The following is an 18,757-nucleotide window of genomic DNA, read 5'->3' on the forward strand; positions in this document are numbered from 1 at the left end:
GCTGGAAAATGAGGTGGGCAATCCATTGACTTGGGCTTAAGCGGAAAATCCCACTGGTGGAAAATTCCACCCAGAGCCTGAAAAGCACGGGAGTATTTGCTTCATAATCCTCTTTGTCTGATATATAGCATCTTGTACAAGATGTCCAGTGATTCAAATTGGAAAATCTTGAAGAACAAACAAGAATTTTCTTGCTCCCTTACAGATGTCTCCTCAGACAGATTTCTGACAGACCTCAAGACATTTGTCATCAGGGGCCCAAGTATGGAGGGCACCCTCACTAGTGCAAGAACCCTCTGGGCAGTGCATTGGCACAGTGTGCTGCTGCCTCACAGTACCAAGGACCCGGGTTTGATTCCCAACTTAGGTCACTGTGCAGAGTCTGCATATTCTTCCCATGTCTGCGTGGGTTTCTTCCGGGTGCTCCAGTTTCCTCCCACAGACTGAAAGACGTGCTGGTTAGTGCATTAGCCATGCTAAGTTCTCCCTCAGTGTACCCGAGCAGGCGCCGGAGTGTGGCAACTGGGGGATTTTCACAATAACTTCATTGCAGTGTTAATGTAAGCCTACTTGTGACACTGATAAATAAAACAAAAACTTGACAGCGTACCCGAACAGGCGCTGGAGTGTGACGACGAGGAGATTTTCACAGTAACTTCATTGCAGTGTTAATGCAAGCCTACTTGCGATACTAACAAATAAATTTATCACTATTTTTTGAGAAACAACCACAAATATATTTGATTTAGTGTTTTAAAAATTGAGCTACTTCTTTAGATGGTTCGGTCTGTGACGTATGAATATCGGTGTATAAACATTTTTGCTGAAAGGTAACCAAGATTTTAAAAACTTTAGCCTCGTAAGTAACAATGTTTTGTCCTTGGGGCTGTAAACATCTGAATTTTTAAGAAAAGACTTGCATTTGAAAAGATGTTTTCATTAGAAACCACAATCTTTTTATACAGCTGTTGCATTTTATGGGTCTTTTATCAATGTTGTAAACAACATGCAATAAAAGCTAAATCACAATAAATGCTTCAGTAATTAAATGTTTGGTTGTGCAAGTAAAAAGAAAGTCCTTTGTTGTCTTTACTCTTAGAAAATAATGAGTGTTGAGTCTCGAACTTAAATTTCTGGGGGAAAAATAGCACAGCTTTTCAGAGAATCTATGCTACAGAAGGAGGCTAATTGGCCCATCGAGCCTGCACCAACAACAATCCCATTCTGGACCTATCCCCGTAACCCCCTATTTATCCTCCTAACCCCCGGCACGAAGGGCTAATTTATCCTGACCATATAATCAAACCCGCACATGTTTGGACTGTGGGAGGAAACTGGAGCACCCGGAGGAAACCCACACAGACAGGGAAAAGGAGCAAACTCCACACAGACAGTCACCCGAGGCTATTTATCACCTGTAAAGGGATTTGAAAGAAACATATAATTAACGTATTATTTTTAATTCCTTAGAAGTACTTCCTTGCCTCTGTATTTTAAAGTTATTTCTTGCCTTCCTTTGATTATTTCCCCACCCTGACAAGCTGCACTTGTCTCTAATAGCTGTAGCCACTTTTTTAGCTTGCTGGAAAAGACAACATGACTTCATCAAATTTTTCTTACTTCCAGCGGTTTCTTCTCTCCCTCCTTCTGTCGAGAAGGGAAAAGATTAGAAACGGAAGTTTAATCGCAAATCCTTAAACCGCTATTTAAATGAGTACATGGGGGTGCAGAGGAGATTTACCATGAGGCTGCCTGGGATGGAACATTTAAATTATAAAGAGAAGTTGGATAGGCTCGGGTTGTTTTTGTTGTTTAACCCGGTGTTGTGAGATTTCTCACTTGTTTTCGTTGGAGCAGAGACTGAGAGGAGGGAGGGAGGGGGGGGGGCGACCTGATTGTGGTGTTCAGGATTATGAGGGGCATGGACAGGTTGGCTAGGGAGCTGCCGATCCCCTTAGTTAAAGGGTCACTTACAAGGGGGCATAAGTTTAAAGCGAGGGGTGGGAAGTTTAGGATTTGAGGAAAAGCTTTTTTACTCAGAGGGTGGTGATGGTCTGGAACGCGCTGCCTGGAAGGGTGGTGGAAGTGGGATGCCTCACATTCTTTGAAAAGTACCAGGTTGAGTACTTGGCACGCCATAACATTCAGGGCTTTGGGGCAAGTGCTGACAAGTAGGATTAGGTGGGCAAGTCAGGGCATCTGTGCATACTCGATGGGCTGAAAGGCCTCTCCTGCACTGTAGTAATCTGTGATTCTGCAGATTTTTTATTTGTTAATAAAAAGCAAAACATTCCATGAGCAGAAACTTTTCATTTTAAGAAATACCTTCACTCACTTCTTTTTTAATCTCTTTCTCCTATCTTTCACTCGGCTAAAAGCCAATGGTGTTCTGTCTCACCTCTCGTGAAAATTTGCTTTTGGGTTATTTAAGTAATTTTAATTTTAAATTGATTATGCTTTTCACCACCCTCTGAGTAAAAAAGGTTTTTCCTCAAATCCCCCTTAAACCTCTCACCCCTCACTTTAAACTCGTAACTGACCCTTCAACTGAGGGGAACAGCTGCTTCCTATTCATGTCCCTCATCATCTCGAACACCTCATTCAGGTCGCACCCTCAGTCTCCTCTGCTCCAGCGAAAGCAACCCGAGCCTATCCAACTTCTCTTTATAACTTAAATGTTCCATCCCCAGGCAGCGTCCTGGTAAATCTCCTCTGCACCCCAACGCGCTCATTTAAATAGCAGGATAAGGGTTTGTGATTAACTGCTACACTTCTGTTTCTAATCTTTCCCTTATCGATACAAGGAGGGGGGGTTGTGGTGAGGCTGTGAAGAAAGCACTGGAAGGAAGAAAAATTTGATGAAGTTATGTTGCCTTTTCCAACAAGCCAACACAGTGGCTGACTGTACTCTCATGACAGTTGAATATCTTCCTGGTAATACTCTCAACTGTAATCATGGGAACATTCTGTGAATGCTGTTTCCCAATGATCTGGTTGACAGGGTTCAAGATCGCGGAATCTCCACAGTGCAGAAGGAGACCATTCGGCCCATCGAGTCTGCACCAACAACAATCCCACCTAGGCCCTATCCCCATAACCCCATGTATTTACCCTGCTAATCCCCCTGACACGAGGGGGCAATTTAGAATGGACAGCCAGCCTAAATCTTTGGATATTAATAAAGGCAAGACATTAGGATTCAATGGGTTTCAGCTCATCTAATGATAATCACTAGGTTAAATCTTGGGTGATTGAATCATTCTTTCTCCAAGACGCCTTTATTAAATATTCTGGCTCAATGCAATTTCTGATACTCAGCAAAACGGGGAGACGATGGCCCAGTGTTACTATTGCCAGATTATTAATCCAGAAACACAGCTAATGTTCTGGGGACCTGGATTCGAATCCCACACCGGCAGCTGGTGGAATTTGAATTCGGTAAAAAATATCCGGAATTAAGAATCTACTGATGACCATGAAACCATTGTCGGAAAAACCCATCTGTTTCACTAATGTCCTTTGATGAAGGAAATTTGCCGTCCTTACCTGGTCTGGGTCTACATGTGACTCCAGAGCCACAGCGATGAGCTGACTCTTAACTGCCCTCTGAAATGACGTCACAAGCCATTCAGTTCAAGGGCAAATAGGGACGGGCAATGAATGCTGGCCAGCCAGCGATGTCCATATCCCACAAATAAAAACAAATGTTCAACTGTCCAAAGGAGAGATCATTGACCCAAAACGCTAACTCGGTTTCTCTCTCCACAGATGCTGCCAGATCTGCTGAGTATTTCTTGCAATTTCTATTTTGATTAAGGATTTTCAGTATCCAAAGCATTCTGCTTTATGACAAAACCACTGTTTTATTTTCTAACATCTTCCTCCTTGCATTCCTGGAAAGTAGGGAGAAAATGTAAGTGGGATTCACATTTTAACAATCGCTTTTGTTTCCTGCAGGAGGACATTACAGACATTCCAAAGTTAGCAGATTATCTTAAAATTTTTAGGTAAGTAAAGAAATATTATAGTTACAGCATCATTGTCTTTTCACATCAAATAAATATGGGAAATGTTAATTCATTTGTATCTAATTTTAAAATGAGTGTTGGTGTTTTGTATAGTTTACAAATAAGTTTGATACTAGGCTGTTACGGTGGCACAGTTGTTAGCACTGCTGCCTCACAGTGCCAGGGACCTGGGTTCAATTCCAGTCTCAGGTCACTGTGTGGAGTTTGCACATTCTCCCTGTGTCTGCGTGGGTTTCCTCTGGGCACTCTGGTTTCCTCCCACCGTCCAAAGAAGTGTGGGTTAGGTTGATTGGCAGTGATAAATTGCCCCATAGTGTTAGGGGTATTAGCAGGGTAAATACGTGGAGTTGAGGGGATATATCCTCTTAATGTGCTGGTTAGGTACTAAATTCTCCCTCGGTGTACCCAAACAAGCACCAGAGTGTGGCAACCAGGGGATTTTCACAGCAGCTTCATTGCAGTGTTAATGTAAGCCTACTTGTGACAATAATAAATAAACCCATTAAGATATTTTCAAAAGGATCTTCTGGGAGTATAAGTATTTGATCAAACTTAAGTGTGAGTTTTATGTAGAAAAGGTGTGATTTTCTTATCTATTAAATGTTAAAGGAATAATTTAACTTTTTTTTAAAACTAACACAATGAGTTGAACTTTCCCAGAACCTCCAGAGACAGTTGGGAAGCAGGAGGGTTGACAATATGGCAGGGGGAACGCAATGTCTCGCTGCCACCATGGCACATTCTCAACAGTGAGAATTCTCACATAGCGTTGGTGGCCAATTAAGCCGCACAGTGGCCCAATGAAGAGCTGCTTCCCACCCCTGCTGACATTTTGCCTGAATTGGGCGTGCCCCTGCCACATGAGCAAGGTAAACCTGAGGGGGTGTTCCAAGTGGGAGCCCACCCTGATGGAAATTCAGTAGCCCATGATGACACTGTTGGAACAACCCACTCTCCTCCTACCCCGGACCCCGGAACTGTTGGGGGCCTGTCTGCCTGCTCCCAGACTCCCCTAGCGAAATTCATTGAGACTGTCTCTTTCTGCCTCATAATGCAACCTCAGTGAAGTCAGGATGTTGAGCTGATGGCCCTTCTGAACTTGTAACCCAGGGTGGCATTAGTGGCATTGTCAGTGGATTAGTAATCCAGACGCCCCAGGCTGATGCTCTGGGGGACATCTGTAGAATCCCTACAGTGCAAAAAGGAGGCCATTTGGCCCATCAAGTCTGCACCCACAACAATCCCACCCAGATCCTATCCACACAACCTCACGTATCTACCCTGCTAATCTCCCTGACATTATGGGCAATTTAGCACGACCTAACTTGCACATCTTTCACAGACTGTGGGAGGAAACCGGAGCACCCGAAGGAAAGGCACGCAGACACAGAGAGAATGTGCAGATTCCGTGTAGACAGTCACCCAAAGCTGGAATCGAATTCAGCTCCCTGGCGCTGTGAGGCAGCAATGCTAACCAATGTGCCACTGCGCCACCCTACCAGGTTTCGAACCCCACCACAGCAACTGGTGGAATTTAAATTCAGTTCACCTAACCTGGAATTAAAAACTAGTCTCAGCAATGGTGAGCATGAATTCACTGTCGATTGCTGTAAAAACCCATCTGGTTCACTAATATCCTTTTAGGGAAGGAAATCTGCTGTCCTTGCCTGGTCTGGCCTACATGTGATCCAGAGCCGCAGCAATGTGGTTGATTTTTAAAAAATTTATTCATTCATGGGACATGGGCATCGCTGGGAGGCAGCATTTATTGCCCACCCCTAGTTGCCCTTAAACTGAGCGGCTTGATGGGCCATTTCAGAGGGCATTTGAGAGTCAGCCACATTGCTGTGGCCCTGGAGTCACATGTAGGCCAGACCAGGTAAGGATGGCAGATGCTCTTCTCCAAAGGACATTAGTGAAGCAGACGGGTTTTTCTGACAATCGACGCTGGTTTCATGGTCATTAGTAGATTCTTAATCCCAGGAATTTTTTATTGAATTCAAATTCCATCATCTGCCGTGGTGGGATTTGAACCTAGGTCCCCAGAACATTATTTGAGTTTCTGGATTAACAGTCGAGTGCTAATACCACTAGGCCATCGCCTGCCCTTAATTGCATTCTGAAATGACAAAGCAATTCAAGGGCATGGGGAATGAGTGCTGACCTTGCCAGCGATGCTTACGGCCAATGTAACAACTTACCACCCTTAATTGCCAAAATGTCATCTCAGGGTCCTACTGCCTGCCTAAATTAGATCGGATCCTCCTTTTGACCCCAGCTCTGAGACTTCACTCTGAATGGAAAAAGTCAGGCCAATATCCTTGCCAGCAGTGGTTATCGATTTGGAGCGTCTTTTAGGCGCTTTCAAATTTCTGGACAATGTTAGTATCTGCACTGTAGCCCACACTTTTCAATGAGATTAATGGGACACTTCGAAGACAAAAAAAATCTTAACACTACTGCCTCACACCCCAGGGACCCGGGTTCGATTCCTTGGTGACTGTGTGGAGTTTGCACGTTCTCTCCGTGTCTGCCTGGGTTTCCTCCGGGTGCTCTAGTTTCCTTCCACACTCCAAAGATATGCAGGTTAGGTTGATTGGCCTTGCTAAATTGCCCCTTAGTGTCCCAAATTGTGCAGGTGATGTGCCTTTGCCATGGTGAATGTGTGAGGTTACAGGGATAGGGAAAGGGTGAAGGCTTGGGTAAAATACTCTGGTCAGGGAGTAGGTATAAATTCAATGGGCTGAATGGCATTTTTAGGGATTATATGATTCACACCAATGGCTGGTAGTAAGAGTAGGAGAGACTTCTGGTCAGCCACGCCTGATGTGGAATCATGGAATCATAGAATCCCAACAGTGCAGAAGGAGGCCATTCGGCCCATTGAGTCTGCACTGACTACAATCCCAGCTTGGCCCTATCCCCATAACCTCATGTATTTACCCCAGCTCATCCCCTGGCACTAAGAGGCAATTTAACATGGCCAATCTATCTAATTCGCACATCTTTGGACTGTAGGAGGAAACCGGAGCACCCGGAGGAAACCCACGCAGACACGGGGAGAATGTGCAAACTCCACACAGACAGTGACCTAAACTGAGAATTGGACCCAGGTCCCTGGCGCTGTGAGATAACCACGGTGTTAACCACTGTGCTGCCCCTGAAGTTATAAGCCCCTGGCAACAGACTAGCGATCTGTTCTAGGAATTACTCACAATGGAAACAGACAAATGTCAGTATTAAGGTGCACCACTGGGTGCGGGAAGAGATTTGGAATTGGAACGATGTAATGACAAATAGAAAATTATATCTTGAACATCCGGAGGGAAAGAACATTATTCCTGGCTACAAAGCCAGGAATATTCTACATTCAAGAATTAAAGCTTAGCAGTGAAGAAAGATTGAACAGTTTAGCCTGTACTCTCTGGAATTTAGAAGAATGAGGGGAGATTAAATAGAGGTATACAAGATGATAAAAGGCATGAATAGAGTGGACATGGAGTGGATGCTTCCTCTTGTGGGGCATTCTGGGACAGGAAGTCATAGTCTTAGGATAAGGGGTAGCAAATTCCAAACAGAGTTGAGGAGAAACTACTTCTCCCAAAGGGCTGTGAATCTGTGGAATTCGCTTCCCCAAAGTGCAATGGACGCTGGGACAGTGAGTAAATTTAAGGAGGAGTTAGGCAGATTTTTAATTGGGAATGGGTTGAAGGATTATGGGTAGAAGGCAGGAAAATGGGGATGAGGAGCATATCAGCCATGATCGAGTAGTGGAGCTGACTTGATGGGCCAAATGGCCTAATACTACTCCTGTATCTTATGAACTTAGGTTACCATTGAGTTGAATATGTTGCAACATGCAAATAGAGATGTATTTAAATATCACATTTTGTTTAAATCATGTTGGACAACAATAGGCCTCGCCATAAAGTATTAGGTTAATTCTAAATCCAGCTATTGTCAAATGGTTATTGTATTCATCAAAAACAGATGACAAGGAACACAAACTAAAGTAACAGTTAAAAGTGTGTTTTTATTTTTCAAATGTGAACTTGAAAGAATATGTTTCACATTACAGGCCCAAGAAACTGACGCTGAAAGCTTACAAGCAGTACTACTTTATTTTTAAAGATACCAGTTTATCGTATTTCAAGAGTAAAGAAGCTTCACAAGGGGAACCAATTGAAAAATTAAACTTGAGAGGTGAGAAAACGCTTTTGCAAACTTTTACACAATAAACATCCCTTACTAAATCAGATAACCCACTCTATATGCTGAAAGAAATCACCCTAATATTGTAACATTTAATGCAACATTTAATTTCAAATCAAGTTGGTGGGGACATTTAATTTTCCAATAATGTTAGTTATGATGAAATGGATTATATCCGAGACTTAGGTGTAGCAGTTAGTTTATTTTATTTGTTCATTAGTGTCACAAGTTGGCTTACATTAACACTGCTTACAGTGCCCGGAATCCATATTCGATTCCCAATTTGGGTCACTGGCGGTGTGGAGTTTGTACATTCTCCCCGTGTCTGCATGGGTTTCCTCCAGGTGCTCCAGTTTCCTCCTGCGGTCGGGAAGACATGCTGGTTAGGTACATTGGCCACGCTAAATCAGTGTACCCAAACAGGCGCCGGTGTGTGGCAACTTGGGTACTTTCACAGTAACTTCATTGCAGTGTTAATCCAGGTGTAGTTGTGACACTAATAAATAAATAAACTTTAAAATGGGCCACTCAGTTCAAGAGCAATTAGATTGGGTAACAACTGTGAGGCACCCACTTCCCATGGAGGAATTACAAAAATGAGGTTGTGTCAAAATAATTTCTTTCCTCTTGAGAAAATGGGCAAGGGGACTCTTTTATTTGATTTCTCTGGCGCGTCTCAGCTTCGACTTAACTACTTTCTTTAAAACTTTGCCGGATACAGGGTGTGAAGTTGTACCAGATGTCAATGTAGCGGGACAGAAATTTGGGATCAAGTTGCTGATTCCTGTGGCTGACGGCATGAATGAAATATACATAAAATGTCACAATGTAAGTATCCTCGCGCAGCTTTTATAGGCAGCAGCCGTGATGTGGAGATGCCGGCATTGGGCTGGGGTGGGCACAGTAAGAAGTCTCACAACAACAGGTTAAAGTCCAACAGGTTTATCTGGAATCACAAGCTTTTACTGCTCCACTCAACTGATGAAAGAGCAGTGCCCAAAAGCTTGTGATTCCAAATAAACCTGTTGGACTTTAACCTGGTGTGGTGTTCTACTTTCTGAGCTTTTATAGATTCACAGGAGTTAAACCCGAGTGAGATTTTGCTTTGCTGAATGGAAAAATAACACATTTCTCGGCAAGGACCTGGGCAATTGAATTTTATGAGGGATTAGGGATTAGTTGGACTTTGTCAAGCAGACTGCTTTGCATTTCTCCGAATGCTCATCAGCATTGCTCATTGAATATATAATTCTCTCTATTGATTCCCTACAGTGCAGAAAGAGACCAGTCAGCTCATCGAGTCTGCACTGACTCTCTGAAAAAGCAAATCACCCCGCCTTCCCCTTGCATGTTTACCATGGCTAGTTCAACTAACTCACACATCCTTGGACACTAAGGGGCAATTTAGCATGGCCAATCCACCTAACCTACACATCTTTGGACACTAAAGGGCAATTTAGCATGGCCAATCTATCTAACTTGCACATCTTTGGACACTAAGGGGCAATTTAGCGTGGCCAATCCACCTAACCTACACATCTTTGGACACTAAGGGGCAATTTAGCATGGCCAATCCACCTAACCTCCACATCCACGTATAAGATGATAACCTCCACGTATAAGATGATGAATGGGATGGATAGGATAGAGGTGGAGAGACTCTTCCCGCTCAAAAAAGACAGTAGGACTAGGGGGCACAGCCTCAAGATAAAGGGGAGGCGGTTTAGAACGGAGTTGAGGAGGAACTTCTTCACTCAAAGGGTGGTGAATCTCTGGAATTCTCTGCCCGTTGAAGTGGTGGAGGCTGCCTCGCTAAATATTTTTAAGAAGCGGGTTGATGGGTTCTTGATAAGAGAGGGGATTAAGGGTTATGGGGAGAGGGCGGGAAAGTGGAACTGAGCCACGACAGATCAGCCATGATCTAATTGAATGGCGGGGCAGGCTCGAAGGGCTGGATGGCCTACTCCTGCTCCTATTTCTTATGTTCTTATGTTCTCTGGACACTAAGGGGTAATTTAGCATGGCCAATCCACCTAACCTACACATCTTTGGACACTAAAGGGCAATTTAGCATGGCCAATCTATCTAACTTGCACATCTTTGGACACTAAGGGGCAATTTAGCATGGCCAATCCACCTAACCTACACATCTCTGGACACTAAGGGGCAATTTAGCATGGCCAATCTATCTAACTCGCACATCTTTGGACACTCAGATGTGGCATAGCCAGTCAAGCATCTTGGTTGTATAGCGCGCAAAAAATAATACTTTTCACTGTATCCCAATACATGTGACAATAATAAATCAATTCAATTCAATTTCATTAACACAAGAACTCTAGGTTGCGGGGAGGAGGTGGGGGAAAGCTCGTAAGTTCCTCTCTAACCCTCAAAGGCAAACAAAACAAGTGCCAAAGATCGCAGTGTCAATGGAGCTACAGGAACAACATAGTGGGCGGGATTTTCCAGACACATTCACTCCAAAACTGGAAAATCCCGCCTGAAGCCAATAGATCTTTCCATGGTTCGGCCCTTGCTTGCTGCAATTCCCGTAGTGGACGGAATGGGAAAATTCATCCCTATTTTATGTGCAGAATTATGAGCAAGGCACTCAGCCACTCATTTATGAGATTTTGGCACTTGCTATCTAGGAGAAAGCAATCCACTTCATTGACACTCTAATCACTGGCTTAAACATCCACGTTAAACTTTTAACTCTCTCTCATAGTCCTCAATTAATTTAGTTTCCCATTTGTTTTGGTATCGTGAGTGCTTGCTATTAACACCGAGAGTTTGTTGTTGCAGGAAACACAGTACGCTAAATGGATGGCTGCCTGCAAACTGGCTTCAAAGGGCAAGACGATGGCGGACAGCTCCTATCCCACAGAGGTCCACGACATTCAGTCTTTCTTAAAGATGAAGAACGTAAACTCTACGCCTCCAGTGATACGTGACCCAAACGCCATGGAAGTGAACCCAGAATCATTGGTGTCACCAAGATACTTGAAAAAGTTCAAAACTAAACAGGTACTGAAAGATAGTCAGTGAGTCTCTTATTGACACAATTATGTAATATACTTGTCTGTAAACTTTTCCTGACTTTTGAAATTACGCAGGATAAAATTCAGACACTATGGTCCATAGAGTGCAAAATGCCACATGAAGATAAAACATGAAAATTATTTCATTTGATATCTAACATACAGACATGAATGTCCCTCATGAAACATCCCAATTATTTTCATCTATCATCTCTGCAAAGAGCATTTCACATCCTCCAAATGTGAATTTTACTTTCTCCTCTTTGTCTTAAGTTTTCTTTTCCATATGTTGAACCTTTGACATAACTGAAGGTGTCCTTAAAATGCCAGTTTTCAGACAATATCTCAGAAAGATCAATGGGCGGCACGGTAGCACAGTGCTTAACACTTCTGCCTCAAAGCACCAGAAACCCAAGTTCAGTTCGGGCCTTGAGTGACTGTCTGTGTGGAGTTTGCAAGTTCTCCCCATGTCTGCATGGGTTTCCCAGTTTCCTGCAGGTTAGGTGGATTGGCCATGCTAAGTTACCCCTTAGTGTCCAAAGATATGTCGGTTAGATGGATTTCCACGCTAAGTTGCCCCAAAGTGACCAAAGATGTGTAGGTTAGGTGGATTGGCCATGCTAAATTGCCTTTATGTGTCCAAAGATGTGTAGATTAGGTGGATTGGCTATGTTAAGTTACCCCTTAGTGTCCAAAGATGTGTAGGTTAGGTGGATTGGCTATGTTAAGTTACCCCTTAGTGTCCAAAGATGTGTAGGTTTGGTGATTGGCCATGCTAAATTGCCCCTTAGTGTCCAAAGATGTGTAGGTTAGGCGATTGGCTATGTTAAGTTACCCCTCAGTGTCGAAAGATGTGTAGGTTAGTTGGATTAGACATGGTAAATGCATGGGGTTATGGGGAAAGGGCCAAGGAGAGGGATGGTCTTTCAGAGAGTCGGTGTAGGCTTGATGGGCCGAATGGCCTCTTCCTGCACCCTATGATTTTAAATGTGCAAAGGTGAAGATTTCACGACAGAAGTTCATAATGCAACAGAGTAAGGACCTGCTGCAGTGCAGACTTATTCGAGTGACCCACACGTTAAGAGTTTAGAGCAGGAGTTCAAATACTAAAGCGGGAGGTTGTGAAGAGAAAAAAGAATCATAAAATTTGACAGAAAAAGGAACAAAAATGAAAAGAAGAAAAGGAAAGAAAAAGGAAAGCATTTCTGTGGTCCAGCCATGGGAATTTCATTCATACCGTACACATTTCCTGATCTACGGCACAGACTGACAACCTGTTAGCTAGTGCTGCACTCCAGCAGAAAGTTAAAGAGGTATCATCTTCAATTCACTCTGAATGAATGCAACACGGTGGCACAGTGGTTAGCACTACTGCCTCACAGTGCCAGGGACCCAGTTTTGATTCCCAGCCTTGGGTGGCCAACTGCGGAGTTTGCATGTTCTCCCCCATATTTGCAGGTTTCCTCCAGGTGCTCAAGCTTCCTCCCACAGTCCAAAGATGTGCAGGTTGGGAGGATTGGCCACGCTAAACTGCCCCTTAGTGTCCCAAGATGTGTAGGTTAGGTGGACTGGCCATGGTAAATTACCCATTAGTGTCCAAAGAGGTGCAAGTTAGGTGCACTTGCCACGCTAAGTTGCACCTTAGTATCCCAAAATGTGTAGGTTAACTGGATTAGCCATGGTAAATTATCCCTTGGTGTCCCAAGACATGCAAGTTAGGTGGACTGGCCATGCTACATACACAGGATTATTGGGATAGGATGGGGAAAAGGGGCTGGGTAAGATAAGGGGCGGGATCTTTCCAGCCATACTTGCCCCAAAACTGGAAAATCCCACTCTAGGTCAACGGACCTTTCCATGGTTCGCCCCTCGCCAGCTAGAATTCCCGTGGCAGGCGGAACAGATAAATTCTTCCCATTATGTCAGAGAAATGGTGAAGACTGAATGGGCTGAATGGCCTCTTTCTGCACTGTAGGGATTCCATGAATGCTCAATTTTTTAAAGAAAAGTTTTTAAAATTACAGAGGAGTGATTCTAGGTGTTACACTGTTTGGAATACCTATCAGAATTTCTATAACCTAACGTTAATTTCTGACAGTAAATGGTATTGGGAAAAATGAGTACAGCAGTGAGTAAACTTACTTTTGCCTCTGCCTCTCTTCTCAACCTTGTCTAAGTGCCTGTGTCACCAGGAGTAAATTTAAATTGGCAGTGGAACAGTGAGGAGATCAAAAATGCAACAGTAGTTGTAGTAGTCCTTTTACACTAAAGAATTTTAAGACTGATCCTTATTAATTTGAGATCAAATTCCTGCCCTCGGCAGAATTAGTTATTGAATCACTGTGGGTGGTGAGGCAGTTATTGTGAGTGACAAAGTGTTGGCTTGCTTGCCAATCTGTCCATTCCTCCTCAGGGAAATATTCAAATCACTCTATATTTCCAACATACAAGAGGAGTGATTGCATGTTGCACGCTCCCACTCCCTCCCCAATGCCGACACCATAGTTAAGAAAGCCCACCAACGCTTTCTCAGAAGATTAAGGACATTTGACATGTCAGTTACGACTCTCACCAACTTTTACAGATGCACCATAGAAAGCATTCTTTCTGGTTGTATCACAGCTTGGTATGGCTCCTGCTCTGCCCAAGACCGCAAGAAACTACAAAGGGTTGTGAATGAAGCCCAATCCATCACACAAACCCCTTATCTTACCCAGCCCCTTTTCCCCATCCTATCCCAATAATCCTGTGTATGTAGCATGGCCAGTCCACCTAACTTGCATGTCTTGGGACACCAAGGGATAATTTACCATGGCTAATCCAGTTAACCTACACATTTTGGGACACTAAGGTGCAACTTAGCGTGGCAAGTGCACCTAACTTGCACCTCTTCGGACACTAACGGGTAATTTACCATGGCCAGTCCACCTAACCTACACATCTTGGGACACTAAGGGGCAGTTTAGCATGGCCAATCCTCCCAACCTGCACATCTTTGGACTGTGGGAGGAAGCTTGAGCACCTGGAGGCAACCTGCAAATATGGGGGAGAACATGCAAACTCCATTGACTCCAAGCCTCCCATCCATTGACTCTGTCGATATTTCCCACTGCCTCAGCAAATCAGCCAGCATAATTAAGAACCTCTACGCACCCCGGACATTCTCTCTTCCATCTTCTTCCATTGGGAAAAAGATACAAAAGTCTGAGGTCACATGCCAGCCAACTCAAAAACAGCTTCTTCCCTGCTGCCATCAAACTTTTGAATGGACCTACCTCACACTAAGTTGATCTTTCTCTACACCCTAGCTATGACTGCGCATTCTGCACTGTCTTGTTTCTTTCTCTATGAACGGTATGCTTTGTCTGTGTAGCGCACAAGAAACAATATTTTTCACTGTATACTAATACACGTGACAATAATAAATCAAATCAAATCAAATATATGACTTATCAACATAAAAACATAGAAACATGGAAGGTAGAAGCAGGAAGAGGCCATTTAGCCCTTTGAGCCTGCTCCACCATTCATTACGATCATGACTGATCATCCAACTCAATAACCTAATCCTGCTTCCTCCTCATAACCTTTGATCCTATTCATCCTAAGTTCTATATCCAGCCGCCTCTCAAATACATTCAATGTTTTGGCATCAACTACTTCCTGTGGTAATGAATTCCACAGGCTCACCACTCTTTGGGTGAAGAAATGTCTCCTCACCTCCGTCCTGAATGGTCTATCCCAAATCCTCAGACTATGACCCCTTGTTCTGGACTGCCCCACCATCAGGAACATTCTCCCTGCATCTACCCCGTCTAGTCTTGTTAGAATTTTATAGGTTTCTGTGACATTCTCCCTCATTCATCTGAAATCCAGCGAAAACAATCCTAACCTAGTCAATCTCTCCTCATACATCAATCTTGCCATCCCCGGAATCATTCTGGTAAACCTTGGCTGCATTGGGCAGATTGGAGTCATTGTACTTGTGCCTTCTCCCTCTCCCCCACACTCTCCCCCTCACCTACCTTCTCCCTGTCCCCCTCCCCCACTCTCTCACTCTCCCCCTCCCCCACACTCTCCCCCTCACCCCCTCCCCCACCTTCTCCCTCTCCCCCTACCCCACTCTCTCCTTCACCCCCTCTCCCACTCTCTACCTCTCCCCCTCCCCCACACTCTCCCCCTCACCTACCTTCTCCCTCTCCCCCTCCTCTACCTTCTCCCTCTCCCCCTCCCCCACTGTCTCCCTCTCCCCCTCCCCCACTCTCTCCCTCTCCCCCTCCCCTACCTTCTCCCTCTCCCCCTCCCCCACTCTCTCACTCTCCCCCTCCCCCACACTCTCCCCCTCACCCCCTCCCCCACCTTCTCCCTCTCCCCCTACCCCACTCTCTCCTTCACCCCCTCTCCCACTCTCTCCCTCTCCCCCTCCCCCACACTCTCCCCCTCACCTACCTTCTCCCTCTCCCCCTCCCCCACCTCCCCCTCGCCCACTCTCTCCCCACTGCGCTACAGTTAATCCTCTCTCGGGTGTTTGGCTTGTAGTTGACCACACGGATTCTGGAAGCCTATCAAAATGTTGCCCAGATGACCCTGGTGGAAGCCAAAATGCGATTCATCCAAGCATGGCAGTCTTTGCCTGATTTTGGAGTTTCTTATTTTTTAGTCAGGTAAGTGATATGAGGCTACTGGAATATTGTCAATGCGCTCTGCTGAAACAAACCCAATAAATCCATGTTACAACATGTTATCAGCAATGGCACAAAGGCAAGTTTTAAAAAGGATATGAGCTTACAAAAATAAGAAATTGTTACCTTCATTGATATTTCAGGAAAAAAACTAAAACTACCACCAACCAAACCACTGATTAATCAGCCTGAATTTATCAGGCCCTTCCCAATGAATCAGTGAATTTTATATCTTAAGCAAAGATAGAAAATGTCATACACTGCAATTTTGGGGAAATACGGTGGCGCAATGGGTGGGCAGCACAGTGATTGGCACTGCTGCCTCACAGCGCCAAATACCCTGGGTTCGGTTCCTTGTTTGGATCACTGTCTATGCGGAGTTTGCATATTTTCCCCCTGTCTGCATGCTTTTCCTCCAGGTGCTCCGGTTTCTTCCCACAGTCCAAACGACGTGCTGGATGGGTGCGTTGGCCATGCTAAATTCTCCCTCAGTGTACCCGAACAGGTGCTGGAGTGTGGCGACTAGGGGATTTTCACAATAACTTCATTGCAGTGTTAATGTAAGCCTACTTGTGACACTAATAAATAAACTTTATATAAAAGTCTGTATATTTATACAAAAATAGAAGTATCTACATGTTGCTAATTTTCGGGCACAGGGATTTTCAAAGCGCAACACCATCCAGGACAAAGCAGCCAGTTTAAGAGGCACTTCATCCACCACCTTAAGCATTCGCATCTTCACCACCAACACACAGTAGGGGCAGTGCTTACCATCTATAAAATGCACTGTGGCAACTCACTGAGGCTCCTTCAATAGCACTTTCCAAACCTGCGACTCTACCACTTAGAAGGACAGGGGCAGCAGATACATGGGAACACCACCACTTGCAATTTCCCCTCCAAGCCGCACACACTGTTCCTTCGCTGTTGCTGGGTCAAATTCCTGGAATTCTCGACCCATCAGTGCTGTGGATGGAATAGATCAAGAAGGCAGTTCACCACCACTTTCTTACCACTATTTAGGTGGCGCACTGATTAGCACTGCTGCCTCACAGTGCCAGGGATCCGGGTTCAATTCTGGCCTTGGGTGACTGCATGAAGTTTGCACATTTCCCCCCAATACCACACAATACTGTGGCATGGCAGTCTTTGCCCGATGGTATTCTGTGTATGTGTACCAATACTGTGTGGTATTCCTCCGGGAGCTCCGGTTTCCTCCCACATTCCAAAGATGTACCGGTTAGATGGATTGGCCATGCTAAATTGTCCCTTGGTGTCCCAAGATGTGTAGGCTAGGGGATTAGTGGGGTAAATGCGTGGGGTTAAGGGGATAGGGACTTAAGGTGCACTGTCAGAGAGTCGGTGCAGAATGGCCTCCTTCTGCACTGTGGGGCTTCTATGATTCTCAAGGGCCATTAGAGATGGGCAGGGATCCAAGTTCAATTCTGGCCTTGGGTGACTGTGGAGTCTGCATGGGTTTCCTCCGGGTGCTCCAGTTTCCTCCCACACTCCAAAGATGTGCTGGTTAGATGGATTGGCCACGCTAAATTGTGTGCCACCCAAGTGGTGGTGAAAAAATGTTGGGCTGGCCAATTAATGAATAAAAAAGTTAAAACCAATTATTAAATTTGTTTGCATGATATTTCACCATATACAGATTATACAGCAGAAAAGACCAGATGATCATAAGACATAGGAGCAGAATTAGGCCACTCGGCCCATCGAGTCTGCTCTGCCATTCAATCATGGCTGATACTTCTCTCATCCCCATTCTCCTGCCTGTTCCCCATAAACTCTCATCCCTTTATTAATCAAAATTCAGAGCGCAACATCTGACTTTATCTACCGCATACTAAGTGCGGTTTCAACGAGCATTGAGGATGCATATTGTCACCCTCAGCCTGAGAGTGTCCCAGGCAAATAGATGCCATTGAAGCCAGCGGCAGACAAAAGAACCAGTGAGAGCTCATTCAGATTTGTGCAAAAGGAAATTTCAGCTCACGCGAGGCTATTGTTAATCAGTAGAATTCCACGCAATGGTTTCCAAACCCAAACACAATAATCCCCATCTAAATCTGTGCATTTTGGCCTCATTAAATTTTTGAACATCTTCCAGGATAATGTGTTCTCGATCCACAAATAACAGAGTTATTTAAATAATATATTTAACTATTTAAATAACAATGGGCAGCAAAGTGGCACAATGGTTAGCACAGCTACCTCACAGCGCCAGGAACCTGGGTTCAATTCTAGCCTTAGGTGACTATCTCAGTGGAGTTTGTACCTTCTCCCTGTGCCTGCGTGGGTTTCCTGTGGGTGCTCCGGTTTCCTCCCGCACTCCAAAGATGTGTGGGTTAGGTTGATTGGCCATGCTAAATTGCTCCTTAGTGTCAGAGGGATTAGCAGGATAAATAAGTGGAGTTATGGGGATACATCTAGTCAGCACATCTTTGGAGTGTGGGAGGAAACTGGAGCACCTGGAGGAAACCCACGCAGACACTGGGAGAACATGCAAACTCCACACAGTCCCTCCCCCAAGGCCAGAATTGATCCCGGATCCCTGCCCATCTCTAATTGCCCTTGGGATAGTGCTCAGTGCAGACTCGATGGGTCAAATGGCACAGCAGGGGTTCTATGATTCGAAAATATTTGTTCTTGGTGGCACAGTGGTTAACCACTGCTACATCACAGCGCCAAGGACCTGGGTTCAATTCCGGCCTTGGGTGACTGTGTGGAGTCTGCATGTTCTCCCCGTATCTGCCTGGGTTTCCTCCCACCTTCCTCCTTCCTC

The 18,757-nt window shown here is 44.8% G+C and overlaps 1 protein-coding gene across 3 annotated transcripts in view; it reads left to right on the top strand.

Moving 5' to 3' along the window:
* The window catches only part of fermt1 (FERM domain containing kindlin 1), a 67,549-nt gene that overhangs the window by 45,227 nt on the left and 3,565 nt on the right, over positions 1 to 18,757 (top strand). For all 3 annotated transcript variants that reach the window (XM_080199727.1, XM_080199729.1, XM_080199728.1), the window contains exons 9-13: positions 3,958 to 4,007; positions 8,107 to 8,231; positions 8,962 to 9,068; positions 11,046 to 11,267; positions 15,821 to 15,945. In XM_080199727.1, the coding sequence (XP_080055853.1) occupies positions 3,958 to 4,007; positions 8,107 to 8,231; positions 8,962 to 9,068; positions 11,046 to 11,267; positions 15,821 to 15,945 (629 nt within the window). The remainder of the gene's footprint in view (positions 1 to 3,957; positions 4,008 to 8,106; positions 8,232 to 8,961; positions 9,069 to 11,045; positions 11,268 to 15,820; positions 15,946 to 18,757) is intronic.

Source organism: Carcharhinus amblyrhynchos, chromosome 12 (genome assembly GCF_965287045.1).
Source record: "Carcharhinus amblyrhynchos chromosome 12, sCarAmb.v2.hapA, whole genome shotgun sequence".
NCBI classification, from domain to species: domain Eukaryota; kingdom Metazoa; phylum Chordata; class Chondrichthyes; order Carcharhiniformes; family Carcharhinidae; genus Carcharhinus; species Carcharhinus amblyrhynchos.